The sequence below is a fragment of the Danio rerio genome, chromosome 22 (assembly GCF_049306965.1).
Source record: "Danio rerio strain Tuebingen ecotype United States chromosome 22, GRCz12tu, whole genome shotgun sequence".
Classification (NCBI taxonomy): Eukaryota; Metazoa; Chordata; class Actinopteri; order Cypriniformes; family Danionidae; genus Danio; species Danio rerio.
Genome location: NC_133197.1, coordinates 39912060 through 39932500, shown reverse-complemented (window position 1 = coordinate 39932500; position 20441 = coordinate 39912060). Strand labels below are relative to the sequence as shown.

Here is a 20441-nt window from a genome sequence, read left to right as displayed (position 1 = left end):
AATGTTAATTATTATTCTCAGTTTTATTTATTATTATTATTATTATTATTATTATTATTATTATTATTAGTGTTATTTATTATTATTAGTGTAATTATTCTTAGTTTTATTTATTATTATTATTATTATTATTATTATTAGTGTTATTTTTTATTATTATAATTATTGGTGTTGTTTATTAGTATTTGTTATTACTGTTATTTATTATTATTATTATTATTATTAATGTTTTTTATTATTATTATTATTAGTTTTATTAATTATTATTATTATCAATAATAATAATAATGTTAATTATTATTCTCGGTTTTATTTATTTATTATTATTATTATTATTATTATTAGTGTTATTTATTATTATTAGTGTAATTATTCTTAGTTTTATTTATTATTATTATTATTATTATTATTATTAGTGTTATTATTATTATTAGCGTTATTTTTTATTATTATAATTATTGGTGTTGTTTATTAGTATTTGTTATTACTGTTATTTATTATTATTATTATTATTATTATTATTATTATTATTAATGTTTTGTATTATTATTATTAGTTTTATTTATTATTATTATTATTAATAATAATAATAATAATGTTAATTATTATTCTCATTTTTATTTATTATTATTATTATTATTATTAGTGTTATTTATTATTATTAGTGTAATTATTCTTAGTTTTATTTATTATTATTATTATTATTATTATTATTAGTGTTATTTTTTTATTATTAATATTAATGTTGTTTTTGTTGTTGTTAGTTTTTATTACAAATATTATGGAGTATTGCAATGTTTTTTATCTTACTCATTGTAAATCTTAAATAAAATTTAAAAAGTTATTCTTTCTTATTTTATGTTTTAAGTTTTCATTTTGGGAGTATTTTTTCAACCATTGGAAACAATGAACTTGTACGCAGAAAAGACGCATTCACCTGATTTGATGAGAAATGAGTGGCGGATCCATTCCTTGGCAGTTGGTATGTCCTTCACTGGGACTTAACCCCTTCACAACGAAACTTCTCAAAGATGACTGTTTCTTACTCTTTTTGCTGCTTGTGGGTTAAATTAGGGAGCTCAGTTGATTAGGTATGACCGAGAGAATACGGACATTTTTTTAAAATATAAGATGGAAAATTAAAGATCGTTCAGACTCGGATAATAATTAAAACGTTAAGAGTTGATGTCTTGTGCGGTCCTGTTCCAATTGCGGCCTGGTACCAATCACAGTCTGGAGGTTAGGGACAATAGGTCACAGCAGGGAATCACAGTATTCCATAAACTGGTATTATAAAGCTTAGATGTCTTTAAAGTAGTTTACCAAGACATACTGTACCAAAAAGTTAAAATAAAGTCGCCCACAAACTTTTATAAGCTTCTTCTGGCTAAACGGAGAGGAAAGAATGCAGTTGGCAGTGATGCAGTCTTTGGTCCCTGTTGACCATTGCATTTTCCACACTATATGGAGACAGTTTACTCACTAACATTCCTTACAGAACCCTCACGCAGGCCTGAAACGACTGTAGGATGAATAATCGATAGCAGCGTTTTCATTTGCTATTCCTCTAATCTCAGATTATCCCAAAACTTTTGAGAGAGTTCTGCTAATTAAACCTGGGAAAGAGTCCTGATTCGTCTAGTCTAGCTGAAGCGAGTCTCTCTGGAGGTGTTGAGGAATAATTTATGCTTTCTGGCTCTTCATCTCCTCCTCCTCCTCCTCCTCGTATAACAACATCCTCTCAGAAATAAGGAGCAGATGTTCATGGAAAACATGGATTTTTTTTTTTTTGTTTGGTCAAAGAGATGCCCTGGATTCTGTTGAGAGGATGTGAAACCAATAGATGGTTCCATGTACAGTTCAAGTCTGAATTATTAGCCTGCCTGTTTACTTTCATTCCACTATTTCTGTTTAATGGAAAGAAGATTTAGTTCGATGCATTTCTAAACATAATAGTGTTAATAACTCATCTCTAATAAATGATTTATTTTATCTTTGCCATGATGACAGTAAATAATATTAGACTAGATAAGTTACAAGTATTCAGCTTATAGTGATATTTAAAGGCTTAACTAGGTTAATTTAGGGTAATTAGGCAGGTATCACAGTGGTTTGTCTGTAGATAATCCAAAACAAATATTGCTAAAGGGGGTTAATAATATTGACCTTAAAATTAGTTTAAAACAAATTAAAAACTGCTTTTATTCTATCCGAAATAAAACAAAAACACTTTCTCCAGAAGAAAAAAATATAATTGGAAATACTAAGAAAAATCCCACACACAGCTACATATGTGGGTCACACCGATCACTTGACGCAGAAGTATAAACCAGGCTTCTATGCTCACATTATATTGAAACGTCTTATTATATTTTTCAAAATTGTCAACCACAGAGTTCTGCGATCAAACAAATGTCAATCTATAAACATGTTTAATATTGTAAATGAGGGAAACAAACACGCAATATGGATGATGTGAGCAGAAAAGTCTGTGAGTTCACAGTCTACAACGTATTTTGTGGAAATGGAGTGAATGAAAGCGCACAACCAAACAGAAACAATGCTCATCAACAGGAGACGAGCTGGGGTCCGTTCTTCGTACGTGGATTACTCAGTTAGCTGGATTTGGATATTGACGATTTGACACGATCCAGGATCGTTTCGTTCTTTAAAGCTGATCCGAGAGTTGTTGTCATGGCAACAGTTCTGCTAGGTCAAACCTGATCGGGAGCAGGTTCAATTCATATAAACAGGATTAGATCGGCTTAGTTCAAGCAAAGATAATACAGAAAGTATGTTCCGAATTCTGATATTTTCTTACAGTAGTAGTTATATACACTTGGGAAAATGGTACATATTTTTTAACTATATATATATATATAAAGTTATAGTCATAAATGAAATAAGTAAAGTTATAAATATTAATAAAACTTAGGACAAACAATCTGCACCCTCGAAATGAAAGTACAAAGACTGCCACCTGGTGGTGCAAAGAGAAAACTTATTGATATGAAACTTATTCTAACTTTTTAGATCGCTTTAGTACAAATTGTGTATAATAGGAATGCAATATGTCACTTTTTTTTAAAGCAATAACACATGTATGCAGTCAGAAACATGTTTTGGCAGTTAATATGACGGTGTTTTGATGCTTCACAAAAGTTGCAGACGCCTTTACCAATATCAAAATGCTTTTGTAAACAACCAGTTATTCTTTACACCGATTAAAAAAACGGCTACAATAATAAAGAAAATCTTTTCTAAATGTAGAACTAAATACATTGCTTTGCGTTGAAATACATGATGATACACTTGACACATGAAAATGTAAAGCCTGCAGCTCACAACAAATGTGGAAGGTTATTGCGTGTCATATTTAACAAACCGTTGACTGCTAATTTGATGTAATTTTGCTCACATGGATAATTGAATATTAATCAGATGATGTCATCACGCTGCTGTGCCGTCAGCCAATCGTTGCATTGCTGATCATGATTTCGAGGATCGATAAATCTGTCCTTCACAACACACGCAGCGATCTCAGATCAGTTCATCCAGACATTCTAATCTGATTCGCGAACTTGTTTGAAGAACCAAATTAGCGAGAGATCAGTTATCAAGATTAACAGATCCAGCATCTGCCAAATCATCTTAGATCATTTAAGCGAGGTACGAAGAACGGACCCCTGCTCTCTACAGAACAAACATGAAAAAGCTTGCTTATGGATGTGACGGATGTCAAATTAGCACTTGTGTGACTTTGCTGAGCCAAATATAATTGCTTGAAAACATCGACAGAGACATTTGAGTATTTTTACACTACTGTACAACACAAGCCGACACAAAAAAACGAGAAAGGGTGTCGCTGTTTTGGTTCAGGTTGACATTTGCATGGAATTGCTGTAATAGCGTTAAATGTAAAACTCTCTCTCTCTCTCTCTCTATAGTGAAGTAAGTGTACACATTTTCATCTTCCTGTGATGCAAAGTTTATCTTGCAGGGCAGAAATCCTCATTTCACACATTAGTGCTGCAAGCGGGCGGCTTTTTCCTCTGCTGCAAACTCAGTTTTCCATTGTCGGTGTTTAGCTTGGCATTGTGTGAGCGCTAGATAAATATTCGCCGTTGGGTCCAAGTGGAGCGTGTCTGTTTCCATTCAAGTGCTGAGTGCTGGCTTTAAAATCGCCGTTTCTGGAATTTATAGCCACCTCGATTACAGAGGTATCTTGTTTTTAGGACAACCATTTCAGCAGCTGCTCGCTTCATCTTAGGCTGAATAAACAATATAGCGTCTCAATAAAACACTGAACTCCGAAAAAGCAAAACAAAATCACTTTATTTAATGGTAAACTCGCTTTGATTGTTTATGCTGCGCATGACTTTGCTCTGATGTTTGTTTTAGAAATCTCCAGGCAATGCAGGAATAGCTAATGGTGTTTGTTGGGGTTCGAGAAACCAATTTAGTTGTTAGACATCTAGTGGCAATGAAGGTGGTTTTGCTTAAAATGGTGTCTAAACTAGCTACAGAGAGATTAAACGACTCTATCAGTTGTCTGTGTGCGTCTTTTTTAAAATGGTTTTGTGTTGGTAGTGAGTGTTTAGCAGGCTGTTTATGCAGTGTGGAGTAGGGCCACTCGATTCTGGCAAAAAAAAAGTTGATCAGGATTTTTTTTTTTTGCTTAAAATCAAGATCACGATTCTTTCTCACGATTCTGTAAATGTAAAATAAAGGTGAATATGATTAGCCTATTGGCTCGTGGTCCCTTGGTAATGTCTATAGGGACCCCCAAAATGTGCGGGCCCATAGAATCGTCCTAAGAACCCCACCGCCCACCCCCTCCCCCCCCCCCCCCAACACCACAACCAACACCTCTTTGGCCAGTTGGTGTTTCTGTGTGGAGTTTGCATGTTCTCACCGTGTTGGTGTGGGTTTCCTTCGGGGGCTCCGGTTTTCCCCACTGTCTAAATCAACCCAGGCTCATTCTGGAAGCTTAGCCTTGCGGACGTTTCTGGAGACCGCGAAATTTGTCCAGGGAGGTACGTATTTGTGCAATTTTTGTTTTCGCAAGTCATTTCGAACGCCTCGCGAGTGCCGTTCACACCCATGCTGTTCTCGCGTAAAGCCGATGGAGGCTGCTGTTGAGCGACCGTCTGTCCGACTGACTGAATGATTGACTGGGCAGCCGGCCAATCGGCTGACCCACCCTCATCCTCCTTCCCTAAACCCAAGCGACGATTCACAAAAGCCGTCCAGAAAAAGAAAAGCCCTCGTCTGATTTTGACCACGTTTTCGGATTTCAACACACTCTCGCCCACACTCTCACTCGTTTGCTTCATTTTTTGGATTCTGTTTTTGTCTTACCTGATTTCTGGAACTGCTCTTCCCCGCACTTGAATCCGGTCATCGCCATCGTCGTGGATGGCTCCCCTCCGGGTCTCCACTTCGCCAATGTTCACGACGAGCTAACCGGACAAACTGGTTGCTGCGGGAAAGCACTCCACACGGAGGTGAGCTATCAGCCGGGGAGCAAGAAGAGGAGCAGCGTCACACCGCCCAGTAGCGTTCGCTTGAAACCGTACGTACCTCCAGCCACGTAAATCGCAGTCTCCAGAAACATCCGCAGGGCTACGTTTTCAGATTGAGCTTGGGTTGGTTCAAACGCATGCGCTTTAGGGGAATTGATGTACTAAATTGGCTGTAGTGAATGTGTATGGGTGTTTCTCAGTGCTGGCTTGCCGCTGCAAGGGCATCCGCTTCGTAAAACATGCTGGATAAGTTGGCGGTTCATCCGCTGTGGCGACCCCTGATGATTAAAGGGACGAAGAATGAATGAGTTGCTTTGCAACTAATTATACCCAACACTGAAGTTCACAAAGTGCTGATTGTTTTTATTAAAGTTGGCATGGCTTCGTCTCCCAAAATTCCCTCTATGTAATCTCATTACATGCTGTTATTGGTTTTCTAAAAAAGCCGAGGTTTACCTCATTGGGAACTTCCCTCCCCCTCCGTTTCATCCCAGATTGTTTTCCAACAATTGCAGGAAGAGATTTGACAACAGAGGCAGAGCCGAGCGTCAGTTCCTGAGCTGCATTACGCCTCAAATCCACCGCCGTGGGCCTGTCCCAGAGAGGAATTTCTGCTGATCTCACTCTCATGTGTTACAGATATTCCACAGAAATTCCCCATAGCCCGGCAATCCGCCCAGTCAACGCTCATCCTGAGATCTTTCATCATACCTAGTAGAAAGATAGTACCGTTTTCACTTTCAAATCTGAGTCTGTGTGTGTGTGATTGTCCATTGAGTCCAGCTGGATAAACACACCCCCGTCCACTCTTGAGGAACAGGCCTGCTTTGTGTGTGTGTGTGTGTGTGATGGATATTGAGTAGATTTGTGATGGGGTTTCCTGCTTGTGGGATGTTTAGTCCTCTACTCTGCCTTTTGTTCTCTGATGCTGGCTTCTTTATTCATCACTCATTACGTTATCCCAAACGCTCAATGCCTTCTGCTTTGTTTATAGTGTGTGCAGGTTAAAGATGAGTGCGGGTCAAAGACGAGACGTCCCAGTGTAGTGTTCACGCGAAATTAAACTAGTCAAATGTGCATTGAATTCATATTAAGTTCTAGGGATCCGCGATACATTTTAAACGGTTTAATATCATAATTCCCATTCCCGTATTTCACATGTTGGAGTCCTTTAAAATTTGGAAAAACTTCATAACCGAATGATCATGAAATTAATAAAACTCCACCCAGGGCCGGAGCAAGCTGAACTGCCGCTCTAGGCAGAGGACGATCACGCCGCCCTCAACCCCAATGTGTGAAAATGAAAGTGAGGTGTCGCGGACCTCTATTCTGTCGCCCTATGCGCGGTTATAACTGAGGACACGCGGGTGCTGATGGAGGTGTCGCTGATGTTGCCCTCTCTATTCTGTCGCCTATGCGCGAATATATCTGAGGACGCGGGTGGGAAAGGAAGTGTGACGGACATAACTGAGGGCACGGGTGGTAAGGGGGGTGTTGCTGACGCCGCCCTCTCTATACTGCCGCCCTAGGCGGCCGCCTAGGTGGCCTCTATGGACGCGCCGGCCCTGACTCCACCACTGCTCTAGTGAATAAGGACAATGCTAGAAATGAAGTGGGTATTATTTTGAATAAATTAGGATTAAGACAACTGATCACCGCCAGTATATAAGATAAAATGTACACAAAACAGCTAAAATTGGTGTGTGTTACTTGCTAGAACTTGCTTCGGTCCTATTAGTGTTGGCCACAGCCATATCACCCTGCAGCCCAAGACCGGTTACTCACTGAAGCTAAGCAGGGCTGAGCCTGGTCAGTGCCTGGATGGGAGACCACATAGGCTAGGTTGCTGCCGGAAGTGGTGTTAGAGAGGCCAGCAGGGGGCGCTCAACATGTGGTCTGTGTGAGTCCTAATGCCCCAGTATAGTGAAGAGGACTACACTGTCAGTGGGCGCCATCTTTCGGATGAGACGTTAAACCGAGGTCCTGACTCTCTGTGGTCATTACATTTTTTTTCTTCTTCTGTGCGTTTTTTTTGGGTCGTAACTTGTCCCGCAGTTTTCGCCCCAGACCCTTGAAAATAGGGTCAACTCATGCGGTTTCATCGGGAATGGTGTGCTATAACTTTTATAAGGGGTTTGGGGTTTTTTTGGCCCAGTGACATAACATGGGGACAAACTTTGACACATCATAGCGCCAAGAGTGAGTTTCAAAGAAATATGGGATTCACACCATCTCGAAAGGGTTGCAGCCTGAAGGCTGATTTATACTTCTGCGTCAAACGCCGGCGTATGCTACAGCGCTGACACATAGCCCTTCGCCGTGGCCGTCGGCGTCACTGACGTGCACCTCTCAAAAAATGTAACTACACGTCGCAACAACGCGTAGCGTAAGCTCTGTGATTGGTCAGCTTGGTAGCACTGATGAGTCTGGGCGGGACCGAAAGCCGGGCGAATGGTGCAAGCGATTGTTTACAAGTGTGGAGTCCCGTGAAGGAGCTCCGGATGGAAAGTTTTGTTTTGTTTACCTCATAGTTAAAGTTGTTGCACGTCCGCCGGTTCCTGCCTCAAAATGAGCGAGTTTGACTCACTTGTACAACCAGGAAGTGTTCAGGAAAACCAAAACAGCAGCAAAGAAACTCGACACAGAGGAACATTTACACATCACTGCCCACTAGTGTTTCGGAAGTGTTAATGCAGACCAACAGAGACAGCAGCAGAAGTATAAATGCACAGCTACACGCGTTGCATGCGCTGTGGGTCACGCCGGTCACTTGATGCAGAAGTATAAACCAGGCTTGAGTAAGAACATACGACACAAGGGGGTAAATGTTGCACCCCTGGGGCTCTAGGACCTCCCAAAGTTTACCATTGACATCCATTAGCCACATTTCCACAGTCGGGCCAGTGCGTGTCAGGGCTTTTATCGAGCTGGGCCAATCGCCTGGGAGGATGAGTAGTGAGGCCAAAATCATGTCACGTTTTCCTTGTCGGGCTAGTGGCTTGCGGCACGTCACGCAAACCCCGCCCCCAGAACGTCCCCCGAATCAAAATAATACAAAAGTATAAATAATTCTCATTGACTTCCTGCCGCAGCTGTATCTCATCTAGCAACAATTAATGTATTGATTATTAATATGGCTGCAGAGTGAACTGAGTTTAGTTTTCAGGTAGTTGATTAGGACTAAGCCAGATGCGTGGTGTGTTGAATGTACAGCTTTCCTCTCTCGCCTCTCGCTCACTCCGACTCTGGATCTGCTCCAGGTTTAAGTCTATGAGGCAATGGCCTGGATTTCATTAGCAGCAGCTCTCTTCACTGCTGTCAGCACTTTCCGAGCAGTCACACTGAGTCAGAGCTGTTTTGGAAAAAAGAAGAGCAGACATTTTGTCAGAAAGATTCAGAATTGCTTTAGATACTACTATACATCAACCAAAGCTTTTTATAGTTGCAGGATAAAGCACACTACAGGAAGAGGACTGTTGAAAAAAGACCAATGTTTCTGTGGGGGAGATCAGAAAATATCTCAAATGTTTTCACTTCTTAAAGCAAAGTGGGTGTTTGATGGATGAATGGATTTACAGTGAACTTGAGCATAAACTAAACCGTACTCATCTTACAAAATGTGTATTTATTTATGGGTCATTCCACAGGAATGCTTCTGTCTTTTTGAAGATCATTGTGTTTCACTTCAGAGTACCCGCGGGGTCTCAAAAGCATTGGAAAAAGTCTTAAATTGATCATCTCAAAGTAAGGCGAGGCAGTGGCGCAGTAGGTAGTGTTGTCGCCTCACAGCAAGAAGGTCGCTGGTTCGAACCTCGGCTCAGTTGGCGTTTCTGTGTGGAGTTTGCATGTTCTCCCTGCCTTCGTGTGGGTTTCCTCCGGGTGCTCTGGTTTCCCCCACAGTCCAAAGACATGCGGTACAGGTGAATTGGGTTGGCTAAATTGTCCGTAGTTTATGAGTGTGTGTGTGTATGTGTGTGTGGATGTTTCCCAGAGATGGGTTGCGGCTGGAAGGGCATCCGCTGTGTAAAAACTTGCTGGATAAGTTGGCGGTTCATTCCACTGTGGCGACCCCGGATTAATAAAGGGACTAAGCCGACAAGAAGATGAATGAAATAAAGGCCTTAATAGCCTTAAATTTGGTATACAAAGTCTTGGATTTCATTACAAAGGTCTTAATTAATTAATTTATTTTTGCCTTTCCTAGGATTAAAGTTCATACCATAACAAAATTAACTGTTCCTAATGTAGGCTAATTAAAAAATTCATACAGCCTAACGTGGAGTGCATCTGGCGCTCCACGTCATAGTGCGTCGCCGTAGCTTAGACTACTATAGCGAGGGAGGCGAGCGCGAGTATTTACAACGCTCCAACTACTTAAAAGCACAGAAACTGTGCAAAATTTGACTGCGTGTGTGTTTGCTGGACAGTCTTTCACTGACACTTACAGCAAAGCTCCTATTTCACTGCGATTGAGAGAATGAAAGTAAACTCTATCTCTCTCTCTCTCTCTCTCTTACTGTGGCCTATTTGACCTGCTGGTGTGACTTTTCCTCTCCTCTCGGCTGTTACTTCTGGATAGAGGTCTGCATTTGGACCAGACCAGATTTCTTGCGGCACGGAAATACATTTCCGAATAAAGCACGGGAGCGCTTGGTAAATAGCTCCCGAGCGAGCAAGCGCACGCTTGTGTTTGTGTGTTTATGTGTGTGAATGAGGGAGAGCTTAATGCTGTGTTTCGCTTGCTTTGTGCTTTATGTCCATGGCCCCGTTTACACTAGTGCGTTTTATTTTAAAACGGCGTTTTATATCAAATACGATCCGTGTCCACACTAGCCTTTCTGAACATATCTCCGTCCACACTACGCCACCAAAAACGTATATCACGTGACCATTCGCGCACTCTGGACACGCGCGTTCTAGTATAAACAGGAAGCATGTGTCTCGCTCGGCATTTGGTTATTGTTAGTCAACAAACATCGGTTGAACAATGAACGCAATGGCAAAGAAAGCAAGAGAGGTATTTTTGTGGACAGACGATGAAGTCGAGTTACTAAACGTAACAAATGAATAACTACACAATGGCGCCTAAAACAGACAATAGTGCTAACAACGCTCCCATTTCTGTGTCCATGTTGTTGTTTACAGTGAAGGCTGGTCTGCTGTCTTCCGGTAGCGTTAAAGCCATGTGTTATAGTCATGTGATAGGGCATTGACGAATAGGGAAGGATACGCAATGACACAAAAGCCCCAACTTAGGTAGCGAATCTCAGTAGTCCCGCCTCCGTTTTCAGATGTCTCCGTTTTCCCTCATCCACACTGAGACGGAGCAGCAGCGCTTCAGAATGAAAACAGCCTCTCCAGCGTTTCCAAAACGCTCCATTTTCGGCGCTTAAACTCTGGCGTAGTGTGGACGGATGACGTAACCGTAGCAAAACTTATGCGTTTTAAAACAAAAACGCATTAGTGTAAACAGGGCCTATGTGTGTGTGTGTTTATACGGACAGCTTGTTAAAGGTGTGTGTGTGTTTATACACTTTTACATAATTATTATCTAGGGTTCAAAAAATTTTTTCCCTCATACTTTTGTGGGAATGGGTACGAAGTTGTCATTGAATTTCATTTTAAATGGTATTAAAAAGTTCTTAAGAAGCCTTGAATTTCATTTGGAGGATCCCGGCGGTACCCTGCACTTGGTGATTTATTTGTGTCACTATTTTATTTCCAGCACGCAGCACCTCCGCTACCCATTAGAGTTTGCTTTTAGGAATGTTTTCCTCCGAGGAATGTTTTTCTCATGCTTTTTCTGGTATTTAAATGTCTTTGGATTGACTGAAACAGCTCAGCAATGAAGTCACATGTAATGTGATCAGTAAAAGCAGCCGTTGAGGGCAGTGAAACTGCACAGATTCTGTCTTTCCTTCACTGTTTTGCTGCGGTGACAAAATGATGTGTCATTTTTGCATTAAAAGTCCCGGCTATTATCAGCAGAATCACACTTCTTCCTTTCATATTCAACCCAATAAATCACTAGAATTTAGTAGCATTATATGTTTACTATTTTTTAGTCAATGTTTATTGTACACAATTTTTTCACAGTATTTCCTATAATAACTTTTCTTCTGGAGAAAGTCTTATTTGTTTTATTTCGCCTTATTTTTTAAAACCGTTTTAAGGTCAATAGTATTAGCCCCCTTAAGCCTGGTTTATACTTCTGCTTCAAGTGATCTGCGCGCTGTCTCTGTTGGTCTGCATTAACACTTCCGAAACGCTAGTTGGCAGTGAGGTGTAAATCTTCCTCTGTGTCGAGTTTCTTTGCTGCTGTTTTGGTTTTCCTGAACACTTCCTGGATGTACAAGTGACTCAAACTCGCTCATTTTGAGGCAGGAACCGGCAGACGTGCAACAACTTTAACTAGGAGGTAAACACAGAACAAAACTTTCCATCCGGAGCTCCTTCACAGGACTCCACACTTGTAAACAATCGCTCCATCAGGCTCACACCATTCACGCGGCTCTCGGTCCCGCCCAGACTCGTCAGCGTTACCAAGCTGACCAATCACAGAGCTTGCGCTACGCATTGTTGCAACGTGTAGTTAAATTTTTTGAGAGGTGCACGTCAGCAACGCAGATGGCCACGGCGAAGGGCTATGCGTCAGCGCCGTAGCATACGCCGGCGTTTGACGCAGAAGTATAAATCAGCCTTAACTCCAATATTGATTCAGGAGTTTAGCAAGTTTTGATTCAGCATTTGTTTTACTGCTGTCACTCATGTCCACGTGACCCCGTTTGGGCTGCTTATCAGCATTATGGGAATTATCAGTTTGACAACTCTTTGCTTGGATGAGCATTTGTTTAGTCTTGTGCCTTACACAGAATATAAAAACACATATAAACACAACCCAGGCTCTTTCTGAAAACGTAGTCCAGCGGACATTTCTGGAGCCTGCGAAATACGTCCCGGGAGGTACGTATTTGTGCAGTTTTTGTTTTCGCGAATGCGCGAGAGGCCGCTATGTGCGCTTTTTTGTATCTCGAACGTCTCTCGCGAGTGCGGTTCGCGCCCGCGCTGTTCTCGCATCAACCCACCAGAGGCCGCTGTCTGACTGACCGAATGATTGACTGGGCGACCGGCCAATCGGCTGACCCACCCTCCTCCTTCCCAGAACCCAACCAGTTTTACAGATTGACCCGCCCGCCCGCTCACTTTCCTAAACCTGAGCAAAAATTTAGAAAAGCCGTCTAGAAAAAGAAAAGCCCTCGTCTGTTCATTTTTATTTTTTATTTTTTTACCACGTTTTTGGATTTCTCACCCTGTTATGAACTCGTTCGCTTTATTTTTTGGATTCTGTTTTTGTCTTACCTGGTTTCTGGAACCGCTCTTCCCCAGACTCGAACCCAGATGCCTTTGTCAGCTCCTCCTTACTGCATCTGAAGTCCACCGACGCACACGATTTCGGCAAGCGCGAAAGGAAACGGCGTCACACCGCCCCATAGCGTTTGCCTAAAAAAAATGAAATGCAGCCATACGTACCTCCCGGGACGTATTTCGCGGTCTCCAGAAACGTCCGCTGGACTACGTTTTCAGAATGAGCCTGGGTTGTATAAACACATTTAGATCATTTACTGTAATCAGTACTATTGGAATGTGAACAGACTTTTAACCAGCACAACAACAAATGTTTCTGAAGACAATCACCCACTGCACCTTTAAGCAATATTTTGGATCGTCTACTGTTATACAGTGTCTTGCCTAATTACTCAATCTTGCCTAGTAAACTTGATTAACCTCTGTACCTTTAAGATTTCTGTATGCAAATTCTCCATGCCGTGCATATTCTGAAGCTGTGTTATTGCAGTGTTGTATATTATAGTGTATATTTGGTTTCTCCACACGTCACGTCATCATTTTCGGTGCTTCACGTGCTCATTTAGTGCTTCTGTTGACATGCCGGTGCTTTTAGTACTTGTGTTTGAAGATTGAAGATTTGAGATGATAGCGTCCCTCAGCCTTGTGGAATGTGGAGATAAATGCGATACCTGCAGCGTCTCTTTCTGTGTTGGTCTGAAGTTTTTCTCTGTCTTCAACAGGGCGACGATCGAGGAGGTGGAAGGAGACGTCTGCGAGCTCGAGTCCAAACTAGACAAGGTAGGATCACTTTGACTTCTGTGCAGATTGTGCTTAGGGATGATAATCGGTTCAAAAAGGAAAAGTGAAGGTTTTTAACTGATTAATAATTCTGTTATGCAGTGCCTTCATCAGCATCCAAGCATGCTGTAGACCAGAACAGCGCAGTGCTTAATTTAGAGTGCTCAGCATATATGACAACACCTCTCACAAATCTCTCATTTAAACTCATATTCTCTATAGCAGGGGTCACCTATCTCGTTCCTGGAGGTCCGGTGCCCAACACACCTACCTGGGTGTTTTAAGTATACCTAGCAAGAGCTTGATTAGCTTGTTCAGGTGTGTTTGATTAGGGTTGGAGCTAAACTCTATTAATGCAAAGTATCTGAAACACACATTTCATCCATCAATCGTTTATTTTTCATGCCATCATCTAAAATGCACATAAAAATAGTAGGATGGAAACGCAAGCTAATGACAGATTTGAGAGCGTCGCTGCTGCTTTAATGTTAGAGCGGGAGTAGAGCTCAGTGTTGGCTCAGATATTAGACCCACCCAGCGTCTTCTGGCCGGTGACTCAGAGCGCTCACTTCCTTCTCTCTCTCGCGCTCTCTGAGGAAGGATATGAAATCTGGAGGAGGAGCTGCTGCTGCTGCTTTTCTTGGAAATACAAGCAGAACGTCTGTTTTCAAAGCTGAATTTGCTCTTCAGTGTTTGTTTGGACTCTCAGTGATGATTTTAAAGCACACTGAACTGAGCTAAACTGAACCGAACTTAAACACTGAAAACTGAACTACTCTGTTCCAATTTACTATGACCATTTATGTGAAGCTGCTTTGACACAATCTACGTTGTGAAAGCGCTATATAAATAAAGCTGAATTGAATTGGATTCAAAGCAGAAGACGCGTAATAATCAACAACTGATTTAATCCCCTCCATCAGTAAACCAAATCTAGAAAATTACTACAAGACACGGTGTCTGTGAATTCTCAAATAGTCTTAGGGTGCTTTCACACCTGCCTTATTTAGTTGGATTGAATCGCACTAGAGTTGGTTTCCCCTTTTGGTGCGGTTGGTTTGGGCAGGTCTGAATGCAGCAATCGTACTCGAGTGCGCAGCAAAAGCGGACCAAATAAGCGTACCGAGACCTGCTTGAAGAGGTGGTCTCGGTACGCTTTCAAACAAACCCTGGAGCGGTTCGTTTGTGGTGAGACAATGATCCGTACTAAAACGGGTCCAACCGCAAACAGTACTGCGCCTTTTGGACTAATCCAGCTGCCGTAGGCCGATGCGCAGTGCATTATGGGATATGGAGAGAGTCAAAACACACACACACACACACACACACACACACACACACACACACACACACACACACACACACACACACACACACACACACACACAGGGGAGAAACTGACTGTGTTTACTTGGACTTTAGTAATCAAATTATTTGGCAAATTATTAAATGTTGGACTTTAACTGCAGTTTTTTCTCTTTCATTCAGGGAATTCATTCGTGTCCCTCGTGACAAACGAAATATTTGATTCGGGGAACTGCTCTAAGCGTGTATTTTTCATGCAATGTTTGTTACCGCACGGCGAATGAGAGAAAAAAACCCTCTGCATTTCTCTGTAATTTAGATGCACTTGGCAGGTAGTGTCAGAAAGCCGCGTGTGTTATTCCTGTCATAAAATGCTGTGAAAATCCTACACGACGGTAATAGTTTGGTTGTTGTGCTAACATGTTTACACTCGGTGCAATAGTTAACTTAGTTTGATACGAACAAACTGAATAAACAAAGAGCACTGGTCGCTCACTTACCAAATCTGTAGAGACAGGACAATCACCAGCAACTAGACCCGCGTCTTTATTAAGAGGAGACGAGCAGCTAATCTGGATCTCACCATTTGCAGAAGAGAAAAGCTCTCGGGTAAACTCAGTGGAGCGTCGCGTAACAGTGGAGCGTCGCGTACACTGTTAATCCACACATGACGCCAGCTGAGCTCTCACAGAGAGAAAATGAAAACAAAACTTCACTGCAGCAAACTATAAAAGCAACACTTCACGCTTGTTTTGCCAACACAACGTGGTGTCTCTGCCGTCTAAACACTTTAACATTAATGAATATTAATGAAGTTGCACAATAGAGCGCGCTGATTGGTTTGAACCAAGTCTTACTCATGAATGAATGCAGCACACTCTGAGACGTAAGAAGGCACTCCCAGCTACAGGCGCCCAGTCTGCACGCTGGAATACACGCTATTATGTCATGACCGTGACGCAGCTTCAAAAATTTGTTTCAAACAGGTAGTACGAATTTGCTGGAAATAACGCAAAAACAACCAATTTACACTTTTTATTGAAATATAGGCGTCCTAATAGTGTTTTTAGCAGTGTGGGACACATATACCACTGTCAACAGCTCAACACATGTGTTCTGGTGTTCTGTGACCTTTTAAATCTGCATTTCAAAGGTGAAATGCAATCAAACTAACACAATAAAGAAGAGTTTTGGTGCGTCCCAATCCGCCTACTTATACTATGTAAAAACTGGACTTTATTTTTAATCCTAGTATTATTATTTTCAGTTTTGTGCCATGTGCTGTTGTTTTAACTTGTTGATATTTGACACATCTCTGTATATTTCACTATATCTCTGCATATCTTGGTTGTGTTCAGCTGGTGAAGCTGTGCATCGGGATGATCGACGCTGGAAAGGCGTACAACACGGCCAACAAGCAGTTCGTGAGCGGCATCAGAGAGCTGGCGCAGCAGTCCGCCACTGATGATGTCATCGAGGTGAACCAATCATTTCACAGTCACACGCATATCAAACCAGCGGCACATGATACTCATCTGTAGCTCGAGTCTGTTTGCTTTGGTGCAGCTTGTGGAGAGTGCCAGTTGTGAAGGCTGCTGTTTACTTAGTGCTCACTTCAAAGCTTGGTTAGTGCTCATACAAAAGCATTGGCCACATACCAGCATTCTGAGTCTTCGCATTTATACTCTCCCGCATCTTTGAAATGGGCATTGTTCAGGCTTTGTTGTGCTATGAAAACATAACTTCCTTGTGTGTGCATGTATGAGCAGGTACACACTCATACTCTAGTGTTTACACACACACACACACACACACACACACACACACTAGTGTGTGATAGAGGCTATTTTGTTAATTCAATTCAAAAGAGCTGTATTGGCATGACTTGCAATGCCAAAGCATTGCAGATTACATAATAAACAAGGAGTAAAGCGATAATAATTGATGATTTAAATTAAACGCATGCACAGTTAAAGTCAAAATTTTCATCCTCCAATAAAATTTTTTTTTCCGTCTTCAAATATTTCCAGATTTAGGAGTTTTTGACAGTATTTCCTATAATATTGTTTCTTCTTGAGAAAGACTTATTTGTTTTATTTTAGATAGAATAAAAGCAGTTTTTAATTTAATTTAATTTAATTTAATTTAATTTAATTTAATTTAATTTAATTTAATTTAATTTAATTTAATTTAATTTAATTTAATTTAATTTAATTTAATTTAAACAGCATTTAAAGGTGAATATTATTAGCCCCCTTGTCTGAAAAATATATGTCAGACTATATTATTAGTCTGACAATATGATGAATTATGCAAATGTCACGTTTGATATATTATCATTATTATCATTTATTTATTTGTGTATTTATTTATTTATTCATTTATTTATGTATTTGTGTATTTATTTAATTATGAATTTATTTATTTATTTATTTGTGTATTTATTTATGTATTTATTTTATGTATTTGTTTATTTATTTGTGTATTTATTTATTTATTTATTTATGTATTTATTTATTTATTTGTGTATTTATTTATTTATTTATTTTGTATGTATTTGTTTATTTATTTATTTGTGAATTTTTTATTTATTTATGTATTTATTTATTTTTATATATTTGTTTATTTATTTGTGCATTTATTTTTTATGTATTTGTTTATTTATTTGTGTATTTATTTATTTATTTTTTATGTATTTGTTTATTTATTTATTTGTGTATTTTTTATTTGTGTATTTATGTATTTATTTTTTATGTTTGTGTATTTATTAATTTATTTATGTATTTATGAATGTATTTCTTTATTTATAGAATAAAAGCAGTTTTTAATTTAATTTAATTTAATTTAATTTAATTTAATTTAATTTAATTTAATTTAATTTAATTTAATTTAATTTAATTTAATTTAATTTAAACAGCATTTAAAGGTGAATATTATTAGCCCCCTTGTCTGACAAATATATGTCAGACTATATTATTGGTCTGACAATATGATGAATTATGCAAATGTCAAGTTTGATATATTATGATGGGCGATATATTAATTACTAATGACTAACAATCATGAATAAGTAGTATTTTACTAGTTTGATATATGTTATTGCGCTAAAAAGTGAAGTACATACATTTTTAGTGCACTTCATTTTGTTTTTGTGATGCTTTTCTTTGCAACATTACTGTGTTGTGTGTAAAAATCTGTCTTTTCTTTCTTCACAGTCCAGTCTGAGCACGTTTGCAGAGAATCTTCAAGAGATGATCAACTATCACACAGTAAGGAAATCTGGGCTGAAAGTGTTCGTTACTGTGAATAATGACTTCTGCATTTCTTGTCAGAAATATGACCACAGATGCTTACCATGCAAAAAACAGTTTCCTCATTCTGTTTTACTTGAATTATACACCCAGCTTTGAGGCATCTGTGCTGTAGCTGACACACGAATGAAGGGTTTACCTTGAATGAGCCGTTAGATTCAGCTGAGATCAACTTAACCTGAATATTATCTAGTACCAGTCAGTTTCTGAAAACAGTTGCTGCCCCTTGTGGCAGTAATTGGAAGTGCTGTTATTTAATTCTGCAGAGTACACTGTATAAAATAGCAGTTTCCATATTTTGCATGTTTTCCGTTTATTTCCGGTAGTGAATTGCATTATGGGATGTTGATCTCTACTCTGTTGACTTCTAATGACTTCTAATTCAACCCTGCAGTTTAACAAAGTGACTTTTATTGACATTTAAGGAGTTTTAGTAGTTGTAAGAAATAACATACAGAGAAATAAGTCTATAAAATAACAGAAAATGTACTGGTGCTTGTGTTTGTAGAATAATATACAACACCAACTCAGACAATATAACACTTTACACTATTAAAAATGTTCATAAAAGTCACTTTTCAAAACATTTCAAGGTTAAAAGCTGTTGAAAGAAGGATCAAGATCCCACAATGCAACTCAAAAGCAGAATTAAATCAGGAAAAAATAAAAACGTCAATCAGAAAATACTGAAAACTGCTCATTTACAGATATTTTTATACAGTGGACATGTTAATTAAAGGGTTATTTCATCCAAAATGAGTATTTAGTCTCCCTTGTGTGGTTATAAAACTTTTCTGAATTTTGTTGAACACATTTTGAAGAATGTGGAAACTGGTAACCATTGACTTCCATTGCAGGAAAAACAAATACTGGAAGTCAATGGTTACAGGTTTCCAACATTCTTCAAAATATCTTCTTTTTTTGTTCAGCTAAAGAAAGAAACTCATAAAGGTTTCAAACAAGGGAGAGTAAAGGATGGCAGAATTTTAAGTCTTTCGGGTGAAACTACTCTATCTACAGAGAATAACTCTTGGAGTGTTTTCTTATTGATCTCTGTGTGTTTTCTTCGTGGTCAGTGTGTGTGTGTGTGTTGTTGTGTGCATTTTCTTGATGGTCTTTGAGTCTGTGCTCAGATCAGCTGACTTGTGGTTAAAGTCTGATGATCTTTAAAACACAAACACGTCTTGATTGTTTCATCATTCACACTGGCCCAAAATCTGTGCAAAGGTTAAATAGGCCTAAAAGAAATGATGAAACATCTTAAACAGCTTTTTAAGCACAGAAGCAGGGGAAGGAATCATTCATATAGTTGTATTTATCAGGACAATAAGGTTATGTATTTTTTATAGTCTTAAAATGTAGTTTTTCGCAAGTAAACGTCATTTTATTTATTTATTTTTCATTTTTTTGTGTATTTTTTTATTTGTGTATTTATTTATTTATTTATTTATTTATTTATGTATTTATGTATTTATTTATTTATTTATAAATTTATATTTTAATTTATGAATTTATTTATTTATGTATTTATTTATGAATTTATTTATCTATTTGTTTATTTATTTATTTATGTATTTGTTTATTTATTAATAATTAAATTTATTAATTCATTCATTATTAATTATTTGTGCATTTATTTATTTATTTATTTATTTATTTATTTATTTATTTATGTATTTGTGTATTTATCCATTTATTTATTTAATTACTTATTTACTTATTTTTGTATTTATTTATGTATTTATTTTTTATGTATTTGTTAATTTATTTATGTATTTATTTTATGTGTTTATGTATTTATTTATTCATTTGTGTATTTATTTATTATGCATTTGTGTATTTATTTATTTACGAATTTATTGAAGTATTTATTTATTTATTCATTTGTGTATTTATGTATTTATTATTTTTATGTATTGATGTATTTATTTATTTATTTTTATGTATTTATTTATTTATTTATTTATCATTAACATTTTTTAATTTTCATTTTTAATTCCAAAATATTTGTAATTGTCAAATGTTTTGTGGTTTTTAGTCGAAGTATTAATTCAAAGAAATGATTTAAAGTATTTTGACACTCAGTAGCTTGTGTTTACATGGAATAAATTTTGTTGTAGTAACATGTAATATTGCTTACCATATTAACACTACT

At 38.4% G+C, this 20441-nt stretch overlaps 2 protein-coding genes across 3 annotated transcripts in view; one reads left to right on the top strand and one right to left on the bottom strand.

Moving 5' to 3' along the window:
- Positions 1-20441, bottom strand: part of psmd1 (proteasome 26S subunit, non-ATPase 1) — a 198210-nt gene that overhangs the window by 35126 nt on the left and 142643 nt on the right. The window lies entirely within an intron of this gene.
- The window catches only part of acap2b (ArfGAP with coiled-coil, ankyrin repeat and PH domains 2b), a 39070-nt gene that overhangs the window by 2919 nt on the left and 15710 nt on the right, over positions 1-20441 (top strand). Inside the window, 3 exon segments of the mRNA NM_001102639.1 lie at positions 13613-13670; positions 16334-16453; positions 18191-18244. Coding sequence (NP_001096109.1) covers positions 13613-13670; positions 16334-16453; positions 18191-18244 — 232 coding nt within the window.